The following is a 12183-nucleotide window of genomic DNA, read 5'->3' as shown; positions in this document are numbered from 1 at the left end:
CCCGGTTTTAATAAACATAATTATAACAGCACGGTGTTTGTGTTAAGATAAAATCAGATATTGCTTTCCTTTGAGGTGGTCTTTACAGAGGGACGTAAATCTTCCCAGGAAAACATTTATTTATTTATTCATTTTTAATCTTGAAAAGGAGATAAATGCAGAAAAGTACAAACGGCGCGACAGAAGGTAAACGCTTGCTGTGAAATGGACTGAAATAACTGCAACTGGTTAAAAGACAGCAGCTTCAAACCAGTTCTTCACACTTTGATTGGCCCAGTGTGGGAGTTCTTAAGCTCAATTTCTCTGCATAAAAAAAAATAGAAAAAGGGGAAAAAACTACCTCCGGAGCACAGCAGCGTGGTGATTTAAACATCAAGCCGGTGCTGCTCGGAGAGAATAAAATATGCACAGCTGCCAGACTCAAAGAAGTGGACCAGCGGTTTGCATGAAAAGGAGAGAAAATGTCTCATTGTAAAGGTTTGGAATAGGGCATGTGGGGAGTCTGCGTGTGGTACTATTATTATTTTTTTGTTAAAAATTGCTTTTTAAAATCACCATTTGTATGAAATCTAATTTCAGAGACCTTTGTGTGAAACAGAAAACTGGTATAACTAGGCTGCAGGTTTTTATAAAACCCGATATTGCTGCTATGCTCTGGTGAAATGCGCTCCTACCCATAATGACTTGAAGGTCCAGGCGAGGCTTCTCTGATTGCACCTTGTTTCTCCATGATTTGATTGCCTCTCGCTGACGGACGAACTCTTCGAGGCCTTAAAGCCGTCTGGGTTTGCATCGGCGTCAAAACCTCTTAATTTCCCAGCCTGGACGCAACATGTCGCCTCCCTGCGTTTTCACACGCATTGCTCACAAATCACGTCTCGCAGCTGATCAGAGGTTTCAAAGGGATTCTCGTAATTAAACACGTTCCCCCCTCTGTGTTTCATTCACACGCGCGCGCCTGACGGCACGTTGCAGTGAGGCCAGCTGCGTCGCATAAGCTAACATCATCGTGTTTCTGTTGTTTTTACGCCGCCTGTACATGCTCTTTGAGTCGCGTCGTTCCCCAGACGTCTGCGCCATTAAGAGATGTTCGGTAATTTGCTTCATCACATTTCCAGAATTATCTAAAATCTTGGTGTTTGCTGTCAAAGCTGTCCGTTTTTCACCACTTTTTGTATTAACGATCAGTTTGTGAAACAATCATCTTTCAACTCAACACATTTCATGGGATTCTCTCTTGGAGAAGTTCCTCTGAGAATCAAAGCCCTTAAATTGTCTCCTATTTCCTTTCTGCAGAAGTACTTGATTTTTTTTTGTGTGTGCCACAGTTTTGTTTTTCTGAAGCTCAAATGTTCCACATTTTGAACCTTGACACAGCATTATTTCAATAATCCTTTAGAGAGAACCACCACCGCGCCTCTGATTGCCTTTCTGTAAATATATGTGCAGAGATGGGGACCCAACATCGAGACTTAGGCTTCAGCCGTACTTAAAGCTACGCAAAAAGACTCGGGACCTGGGTCAAAAGAATTGAGACTCCCTCAAAGATTTGAGACCTTCTGTGAACAGACATTACAGCAGGGGCGGTTCTAGACAGGGGCCAACGGGGGCCTGTGCCCCTGTAGAACTGTTCCTGGCCCCTGTACTAAAGACATGATATTAAATTTCTTAGGATGATAAATGCTGACAAAGATACCCTGACTGACTGGTCATTTGGATCAGTTGTATTTTTTACTTTTATGGTTTTACCCAATAATAAAATAACAAAATAATTAAAAAATAAATATAAAAAATAACAATAATAATTTTTTTACTGTTTCACAATAAGCTCCTGCCGTATTGAGAAAAGACCAGGGGTCTGCAACCTGCAGTTCAAGAGCCACAATTGGCTCTTTGGCTTACTTAATATATTAAACGATGAAATGTTGACCTGTTTAGGTCAATCTTTTGTTCTGTGCCCCTGTAAAAAAACACTGGCCCCACCCTGGCCCCCATGCTAAATTTTGTTCTAAAACCACCACTGCATTACAGACTTTACTTGCCCTTCATTTGAGCTTGGCACCACAGGCTCAAGTCTATAACTTGAAACAAAAGACTTGATACTTGACTTGAAGTTGACCCTCACTGTTGGAAGTTTACCCAAAGTCTTGGAACTTGCCAGTCTAAGACTAGAGACCTGACTTATACTTGTCCCTTGAGACTTGGAACCAAAAACCTGAGTCTGGAATTGGACTTGTCCTTCAAGGACTCAGGACTTGGGCTGGCCCCTCAAAGACTAAAGACTCGACTTGGACATACCCCTCATAGGCTGACGGCTGGATTTGGAGTTGGGACTAAAGACTCATTGCTTGGCTTGGATTTGCCCCTCAATAAACTGAGACTTTCTCTGGACCTGTGGACTTGGGACCAAAGTCTTAGAAGCTGCCTGGGACTTTCATCTGAAAGACTTGAAACTTGGCTGGGGTCAAAAGACCTCAACGTTTGCCACGAACAGATCATCTGTAGCGACTTCGATCCATTATTCATTTTCCAAAGGTATTACATTGCCTAATCAAAACCAATACACTTATGATCAACACTGAAAAATAAAGCAAAACCAAAATAATGACATAGAACGACGATGCTAAAGAAAAACTAAGACTGACAGTGATTATGACGACGCTTACCTGTTCGGTCCGCCCGTATCCGCTAAATAACATGGGACCACACCCCCTTCAGTAATCACCTGAGGTGAAGGAAAATCTGATGGCCATCAAAACAAATAAACAAAAGATAAAACGTTCACTTCGGTTCTTACATCTTTGCATACGAGTCCCTGCTACGTGAGAAGGAAGCAAGGATGAATGTATCATTTCCCTTCACAGACCGATCCGTGTTTCCCGAACTAAAAGCCTTACTCTGAAATGGAAATGAGTTCACGGCCCTGCATATATGCAACCATAGATATAGAGAGCTCTATATCTTTTATCTCTATATCTGTGAGCGCAACTCTTTGTTTTAAGGGCCAGAGACGAACAGTCGGCTAGAGGAGCTTTCTATTTGAGCTCATTTCTGTCGGTTTGGAGCTCCAATGTTTTTCTAAGCTTGAATAAATTTTTAATTATTTTCAGAAGCTGTTGTTTACACAGCCATCATCTCTTTGTTTTAGTGGGGGATTTCTCCCTTTCTTGCTTGTTTTGTTGTTGTTGTTGCTGTTGCCTACTTATTTATTTTTTTGACTCATTGAAGTAAAGGCTTTGGCTAATCGAGCGTTAGTTCTCTGCTTTCGGTCAACATGCGTTTTGCAGACCGCTCTTGTGCTAGAGGACGTCCTCGCGTAGGAACACGCAGCAGCCTAAAACAAGACTGCGAGAGAACCTCAAGTATTTTGGCCTGCACAATGCAGAGGACACGCTTTATGCTTAAACAAATATTTTTGCTCCAGACTAATTTATTTTTGTTCAAGGCGCAGAGAAGGGTGTCTTTTTAAATTGGGATTTGTAGCAGAAATTACTCTTTTTGTTTGTTACACAGTGGATTTTAAATGAAAGCAAAAGAGGAGGGCAGCTGTAAGAGCACAGCGATACTAAAGCAAAGGTTAAAAACCCTGTTTTAATCTCTTGTTCCATTTAGTTTAACATATCTCTTTAAAGCAAACAGGCATTTCACTCCTTTTTGTGTTCCTCCTCCGCCTTTTAGGGTTATGTCTTTGTGCGACCCGGCAATAAACGTAAACCTTGTCCCTCCTGTGCAGGTGCAGCGTATAGAGGAGCTGAACGAGCTGGACATGGAGCTCTACGACTACGCCAGGGACCTGTTCCAGCAGCGCTACCAGTACACCCGGCAGCAGGAGCGCCGGCAGCAGCGCATCAAGAACTACATGCAGCAGGGCCACCAGGGACTCGGCCTGAGCGTGGGCCTGTGGCCCCCGCGCGCTCAGGCTAGCTCACAATCGACACTGGAGGAGGGCGACGGGGAGAGGGAGGAGCAGGCGGACGGCGAGGACGGTGGCCGGACGGAGGAGGCGGGCGCCAGGCTCCCCACGGAGGACTACATGAACCAGATCATCAACCGCTGGTAGCAGCAGAACGAGAACAGACGGCAGACACGCGCGTACTGTCAAAGTCATACTCCTGCACACACACACACACATAAAAACACACAGGCGCCGCAGAGACGTGCGTCCGCGGGAAAGCAGCGCCTTCTTCAAACGACCCGAACCAAACGCAGATCTGGGCTGGGAGTCGCGGTCCTGTGTCGGTCGCCATGGCGACCGGAGGCCGGTGGCTCGCATCGACTCTCGTTATCGAGGTTCGCCCAGTTGTTATCGGCGCCTGCTTGCCCTTTTCGCCTGCCTGCCACATCTCCTCGTTTCTCTATCCCTGCTATCATCGTTACTACCTGAGCAAAAGGAGGGGGGGAGCAAGAAGGTCGTTAGAACTGGGAAAGGCCGGGATGAAGGACAGAAGAAGTACGGCAGCGCCAGAGAGACTCTTATCAGGGATCAGGGGGGGAAAAGAACTGCAGAAAGTTGTGCGGCGAAAGCATAAAGCACCCATTTCATCCATGAGCGTACGCGTGCCCTGAAACAGTCTTATTCAGATTTTTTAAGATGGGTTTTAAATTTGTTTTGGTCTTTAAGCTTTTTTTTTTTTCTTGTTTTGTTTTTTTTTTAAAGCAGAATTGTAATAACACTGAGACCAACATCGCTGCCTAAAGAAAATTCCTTTTCTTTCTTTTTTGTTGTTTTATATATATATATATGGAAGAGGATTGGATTGATGAACAACGGACCATAGCCATTACTGAAGCCTCGCTTCTTTAAGGGAAGGGTGTCGCCAGTGTGTCTGATAGAGGTTCCCAAAGCTCCTGTCACTTTAACAAGTTCATTATTTTGCCTTTTCTCTCCTTTCTTTTCTTTTTTTTTTTCTTTCTTCGTTGGTGCGCCTCAGTCCTGCAAAGAAAGACAGCCAATTACAGAACCCAATCGCACATAGGTGTGAAGAAACCAGTAGCAGCAGGGCGGGGCGGTGAAGGGGGGGGGGGGTGAAAGTGCTGTAGGTTGTTGCCAGGAACCGTGCAGCGCGAGCGGCAAGTGCTTTGGAAGCCTTAACTCGGACAAAAAAAAAATAAAGAAAGATGCTTGAAATTGGAGCTGCAGAACTAGCGGTCACCATGGCAATGCGAGCTCTTAATGTAGTGGGTGGCATTTTAGCTTCTCTTCTTCTTCTCCCGTATTTTTTTTTTTTATGTCCTGACTGCATTGTAAAAGCAGCCATCTCATGCAAGCCTCTGTCCCGTCTCCCCGAAAGAGCGCAAACGCCTGCCGTGGTGACCCGCGGTTCGGCGGCGGCGGCGGCCGGGCTGAGGTAGCAGTGCCTCTACGTACTTGGATCATAGTCACCGTAATTATCGCCAGCTATCTGAGTCTGCGTTGTACTACAGTAATTTCTTTTGACTACTTGTGAGTTTTGCGTGCGGGTGTGTAAATAGTGTGTACAAGGAAGCCAGACTGGTGTTTGCCTTTTGTTTAAAAAAAAAAAAAAAAGGAAAAAGAAAAAGAAAAAGTGAGAATGACCGACAGAGGATGTTTGTGAACGACTCGTTTCATGACCAATTATTTAGCCATTTCTGTTTTTTTGTTGTTGTTTTATTTTTGCTGACAGATCACAATAATGCAAGCCCCTTTCTTGTCTCCTTTCCATGTGACGCTTGTAACCCACAACTGTAGCTTCGCGTTATTTATGTCGTTAAACAAATATGACCAATCTGCACTTTTAATCCAGCTTTTGGACCTCAGCACCCCCTACCACCCCCCACCCACCACCGCCGTTACCTTCAGTCCACGTCCACACCTTACTGTGAAAATAAAGCTCTCATATTTTTAAACTGTTTTCCAGCTGCTCGACCATGTCTTCAAAGCTACTTCGGCGGTCCCGCGGGGCCCGGCTTGTTGACCTGCACAGATAAATGTTTGCATGAGGTTAAGCCGGAGCAGTTCCACAGACGGTGGGGCTGCATGTTGACACGGCGCCGGCAGCCGGTTTAGCCCCGGGTGCACGTTTTATTAATCTCTGCGGGAAGTAGATGCTTGAGATATCTTCAGGAAAATATTTGGAGACGCATCTTAAGTTATTCCCCCCCCCCCCCCACACACACACACACACATACACACACAAGGTTTGCGCAAGAAACCCAATTTTGAGTGAACCGTAGACTTAAGGCATGAAGCCCAGATTACACCTGAGGCTGTAGCTCCAGTGCCATGCAAAAAAAGTATTCACACCTCTTTCATTTTTCGCATTTTGTCACGTTCCAGCTACAAACATGGATGTATTTTGTGGGGATTTTATGTGGATAGAGCAACACAAAGTAGTGCGTAATTATGAGGAGCGCAGAAAGTCATTCATGCTTGTAAATTTCTTAGTCATAGTCACGCGTATACGTTGTCTGTCTCTGAGTCAGGACCCGTGGAACCGCTTTTTGCTGTGGTCCTTTTGCATTACATCTCTACCATCTCTGCACATCAGGACATTTCTGTCTATTCTTCTTTAGAAAAATAGTTTTCCTCCACGCGGCATTTTGCAGTAAGGACGAAAATCATAAGGCCAGATTTGTGGGAAACCAACACTTGTCCTGTCACCAGATTCTCCCACCTGAGGTGTAGTTATCTGCAGCTCCTCCAGAGGTCATACTTGCTGAAAATCAGCATCCCCAAAGCAAGATGCTTCCTCCGCTATAAATTAACTTGGTGATAGCTTGCTGGGTGACGTTAAGCCTTAGTTTTTCATCCCACATAGTATCGCACTTTTATCCCCCAATAAGGCTCTCCAACCTCTGAGGCCTTCCCAGAGCAGCTGTATTCACGCTGAGATGGACGGACAGCAGCTGGTTTGCTCTGGACTTTTATTTAGGAGTGTTTTCAACCCACTGATTACTTAAAGTTGGTCTGTCACATAAAATGGCAGCAAAATACAATAAAGTTGGTTCGTCTAATGTGACAAAATGTGAAAGTTTAAGGGGAGTGACAACCTTTTGAAAGCCGCCGTTTGCTCCAGGTTTAAGCTTTTGGGCGTTTCTCTGTATTTTCCTTATGAGATCAGCTTAGGAACCTGCTCATGAAAAGTAAGGAAAAACAGAGCCACCCGTGTTTATAGTGAAATGAATGTGCGCGGTCCTTCCCATGTGTCTGTTGCCTGTCCGTAGGAATTTGTTTCACCTAAAGCAACAAACGCTTTGTGTCGTAGGTTGACTCAAAAAATGGTGTTAAACTTAGAAAATGCGAGGGAAAACCTGTGAGAGGAAACCGAGGGGAATGTCGCAGTGAGCCGGGGAGAACTCCGTGTTGTAATTCAAACTAGATAATGGAGCCGGGCGTCCTGCTTCCTTTGTCTTTTGAAAGCGTGATGCAGCCGTTTTAAAAAAAAACAAAAACCGGACACTTAAGTCTCAGCTAATCACTACCGAATCCTGTCCTCATGGTGCGATCTGCTCGGTTTTTAATGAGGAATGATTCATCATGGGAAGGAGAGGAGAACCGGAGGGCTCACACAAGGTATTTGTCGCCAGTGTGCTTCGTTTTGCACAGTTTTTAAAGTAATGCAATAGGGACGGAGAACCAGATCTGAGAGAGAGAGAGAGATCTCCTCCCTTTTCATATCAGCTTCCCCATCATTGTCTTTTTTTTTTGCAGATGGAGACTTGAAAACGCCGCAGCTTCAGGGCATTTTGCCCATAACTTCTCAATCAGAGCGGGGCTTGCATTGGTGTTTGTTTGGGCTCCGGTCCAACGTGTAGCTCTGCATCTGTTTTTGTAGAGCAAAAGGCAAAACCCATTCTCCACGTATGGAGGTTTATTTTTGTTTTTAAGCGTTCCAGTTTTGAGTGATAATCAGGCTTGAATCAAACACTGTTTGTCTGAGCGGTGTGTTTGTGTGTGTGAGTGTGAGTGTGAGAGAGAGAGAGGAAAAAGCTTTTTACTGACATCATTCCAGAGAAAAGGTATGCTCAAATATATTATTTCATGTCTTAACATTGTTTCCTTTGTGACGATAAAGCAAAGCATCATCCTTCTTTTAAAGATGTGTTAAAGAAAGCGTGAAAGTTTTTTGTTTTGTTTTTTATTAATTGATGCGCAGTCTGTCTCTGCCTCCTCATGTATGCATTTTTGTGGGTTTGTTTTCTTATGATTGCAAAGCTGAATCATCAAATCACTAATTAAAATATTTCATTTTTACAGACGTGAGTGTTTGTGTGTTTTTTTTTTTTGTTTTCATTTGCAGCACCTTGCCTAAATATTTGCGGTTTGCTAAACCTTTCTTTGTTTGTGTTCATCAAGTTTGCACGAAATTCTATAGATCAGCAGGTTTCCTATTACAGGAATTAGTCATCTTTTAATTTAGCGCCAAACTCCAGGTGACAAATGTTTTAAAACCAAAACAAAAGGACAGATATTGTTGGGATTGTTAGTTTTACTGTAGAAGCTGTTTTAACTCAGTTGGTTAAATGCGATCAACAAAAAATTCTCCGTTTAAACGGAGTCATTAGGCGCTTTTAGCAGTACTGTTGCACTGTTGAATGAGATTTATTGTGCAAAAGCATGATTTAAAACTGAAATAAACTTTAATACCAACAGTTCATCTCAGCCATCCCTACTGTGAACATCTATTGTCAAGTCGAGCATCAGATTCATGACTAGATTTGATTGGGCACTTTTGAGTATATTAATATGCTTTGATGTAAAATGACCGTACCTCTGGCTGCATGTTTAAGGTTGATCTACTCAAATGTGACCCCAGTTTGAAGCCTCTAACATTTGTTCTTCTAGGACGCCGCCGCATTGAGCTCCCCTTCCCTGCCGCTGCTCCACACTTGCAAAGTTCATCATTGCTGGAGGAAAAAAAAAGACGCTGCTTTGTTTGAACGAAGCGTTCATTGTAATGTGCCGTTAAAGTTTTCCACCACGTGTAGAACACTGAGCTATATAATACACTGGAGTGCTGATTTTGCCGAAAAACTGAAGTCACTGGCCGCCATCTTGCTACTCCCTACTCTCACAGAACCCCATAGGATTTGGTTGCACCAACAAGCAGTTTTCTGGCTGAGTGAAAACGTTTCACAGGTAATTCTACAGTCAGTGGATGTACTAACACTATCAGCTACTAGGAAATTAGGTGCTGACATATTTTACCTGTTATTCATATTATATATATGTATATATAAGTACGTGTATAGGTATATATGTATATATATATGGAACTATATTTTTGTATATTGTTATTTATATATTTATAAATGTTATATATATATTATATATATATTATATATAATTTTTTTTTAATAAATAAAGAGCAAAATATTTCAGCACATGACTTTCTCAGTACTTGATAGTTTTAGTACATAACATAAAAGTATATTGCATTTGACATTTTAAAAGTCTTAAGCCCCCCCCTGAACATGAGAATATATGCTGTAGCGCACATATTCCCTAGTTACTGGAGGAAAATAGGGAGTACCAATATGGTGGCTTCAAAGCGACTCGTTTAAACAGCGGCGATTAGCACTCCAGTGTATAATAGAGATCAGTGGTATAGAAGGTCAGAAAGTTCAAATCTGGCATCTTATCTGATTAATGTACTCCTTGCCTTCGCCTTCCTGTCTGTTTAGGTAGACGGTCATGCCTTGGCGGGGCCGTCATTGGGCCATAATCCAGTTTTCAGGTGATTGAGCAATGCTCTGCGAGACTGGATGACATTTGGAATATTGCTTTAAAGCTGAATTTTATTTGGGGGCATCAAAGTAAAGGAAGCTGAATACAAGTGCACATCCCACCTCTTAGGTTTTAATCTTTGCGCTTCTGCTTACTCTGGACAATACCAGTAAATAAAATGAAGTTTGTGTTTATACAAAAACAAAACTGCCAAAAATAAAGTTCAAGTTGTAAGAATTATTATTTAAGGTGCTGTATGGTTTTTTTGTCTAATCTTTTTGTATTTGAAGGAAATGACATCTGAAGCACAGAACTTGAGACAAAGAGCTCTCTATTAAAAGCTCACTCTGTTTTTTGGAGGGGTTTTTTTGTACAACCCGTGCAGAAGTTTCAACCCCCTGAGCTTTCTGCATTTCCACTCACAGACCAACCCGTTGCTGGAGGACACTTCCACCGCCCGCCCAAACAGACCACAGGACCGTGACCCCGGAAAGCAGCTCGCTGCCCTTTCTAATGACGGCCAGAGTCCTGTCAAAAGTGATCTACGGCCTAATCTGGCCTGCAGACGCACCCAGACCGCTGACCACACTTCGCACACACACATATTCCTCCTTGCTCCGCTGTGGCAGGTAAAGGGGTTGACAACAACAAGCTTTAGGGGGGAGTTTTAATTCCCTGTCCTTGGATGCGAAGGAGCAAAGTGCAGGCATTCACCCTTCTTTCTCATCACACACCAGCAGCTTCAACTCTGACCCCCTCGAGGTGGAGCGGGACGATAATTTGCACCGACAGTGACGTTAGGATGAAGGGAGATGAGAAGAGACAGGGCAAAGAGGAGCGGCAATGTAAGGTGATTTGGGAATCCACGAGGGCCTTTATGAAAGAGCGGAGAAAAGACTTTGGGCTTTGCGTCTCGCATATAAAACAGAGTGAAAGAGAGAGCGGCGCAGTCTCCCCGGCCGAATCTCGCTGTTTAATCCTCCCCACAGCTCTGGATCACAGTCATTTCAAGTGCAGCTGGCCTAAACAAACAATAGTGGCTCGGCTACCGCAGAGGGACGGCCATGTGCGCTGCTGCCTGTGTTCGTGAGAAAGTGTTAACTTGTTCCTGCGGGGAAGTGGATGTCCGGCCACGGGCGCTTCTACAGGCTTTGGCTGCCGTCCATCATCAGGGGGTCCCGCTGGCTGCGTCTCCCCCCCCTGTGCAGCTTCCCCAACGCTCGTTTCATACGAACAAAGGAACCCCGGCGTTATTATTGCTTATTCTCCAACGTGGAGTTCTGCTGATAAGGCCGCATTAAGTGCCTTCGGCGCGTGCATCAGAGACCCGCTATTGTCGTGCCGGAGGGTTGCCCTTGTTGGCACCGGCACCGATCACGATAAACCTAAGCCCCTTTTTTTTGTTTTTTGTTTTTTTTGTTTCTGGTTGAGTCATTTTCCCAACAGATGTCGTGGCTTAGACTTTCATAGTCATATATACAATGCGGATCAATTTCCATACACAAGTAATCTGCAGAGATTCAGCTCACTGTTTTGTCATTTGGTAAATGCAGAGGGCAGCGAGAGAGAGAGAAACCAGGCCAGGGTGAGGGTGCACATTTTTCCATCTGCAACACAATAAACACGATTAGGTTGAACATCTGGTGCTTTTATCTGACCCTCTGGGTCTGGCTTATCTCTCAGGATAGCACCAAATCATCTCGAGTGACGATACAGTAGATCTAAAGAGTAAAACCTCCCTCGCACCGCTTTGCAGACTAATATGAGCGAGAGAGCAATCTAAAGAACCCCTCAATCACATTAGGGTCTAAAACATATGCTCGTTATGTTTGAGAGTGTGTGGCAGTGTGGAGCTTAAGCCAGAAGCTCATGGGAAAAAACTGCAGCTGTGGCTAAACACAAAAACTCTGGTAAAGGGGACATATGAAGCATGCATGCTGACAATTTCCCATTATATGTTGTGTTACAGCTGCTAACGTATTTATACACTACAAGTGAAAGGTTTGGACTCACCCTCTCCTTATGGTCTGCCTTTGTTTTTATTCCAAGAAGCTGCAGGTGACTGCCTCATCGAGAGAATACCAAAGTAGTGATAAAAACAAGGGGGGGCTATTTTGAAGTACCGTACCTAAAATATAAAAGATGTTTTGAGTTATTTAACTTTTTGTTTGCTGCATGATCCTGTATGCATTTGCTGCATACTTTTGATGTCTTCGCTCTGTTTCTACAATCTAGAAAGTGGGGCTGGACGATATAGGAAAAAAAAGCATATTGATAGAAATCATATCATCGATCATCAATATTATCAAAAAAATATATTTTAAGTGCAGTCCTGGCCATTTTATGCTGTTGCTTAATGACCTATTTTTAAATAAAGAACACTGAATTCAAACACAACCCTCTACTCAACCAAATTTTTTTCCAAAACTGTAAGTCTTAAAGAAACAGCACGTGCTCTCTGAACTCTTTGAAGCTTGGTGAAGAAGTGTTCCTGG

General features: G+C 43.6%; 1 protein-coding gene across 1 annotated transcript in view; it reads left to right on the top strand.

Annotated features, from left to right (window-relative positions):
- The window catches only part of hs6st1a (heparan sulfate 6-O-sulfotransferase 1a), a 78370-nt gene extending 70151 nt beyond the window's left edge, over window positions 1-8219 (top strand). The window contains exon 4 of the mRNA XM_012881049.3: window positions 3734-8219. Within this exon, the coding sequence (XP_012736503.2) occupies window positions 3734-4060 (327 nt within the window). The 3' untranslated portion in view covers window positions 4061-8219. The remainder of the gene's footprint in view (window positions 1-3733) is intronic.
- Window positions 8220-12183: the final 3964 nt, after the last annotated feature.

Source organism: Fundulus heteroclitus, chromosome 19, assembly GCF_011125445.2.
Source record: "Fundulus heteroclitus isolate FHET01 chromosome 19, MU-UCD_Fhet_4.1, whole genome shotgun sequence".
Lineage (NCBI taxonomy): Eukaryota > Metazoa > Chordata > Actinopteri > Cyprinodontiformes > Fundulidae > Fundulus > Fundulus heteroclitus.
Note: the sequence above shows the minus strand (reverse complement) of the source record. Positions and strands in the feature narration are given on the sequence as shown.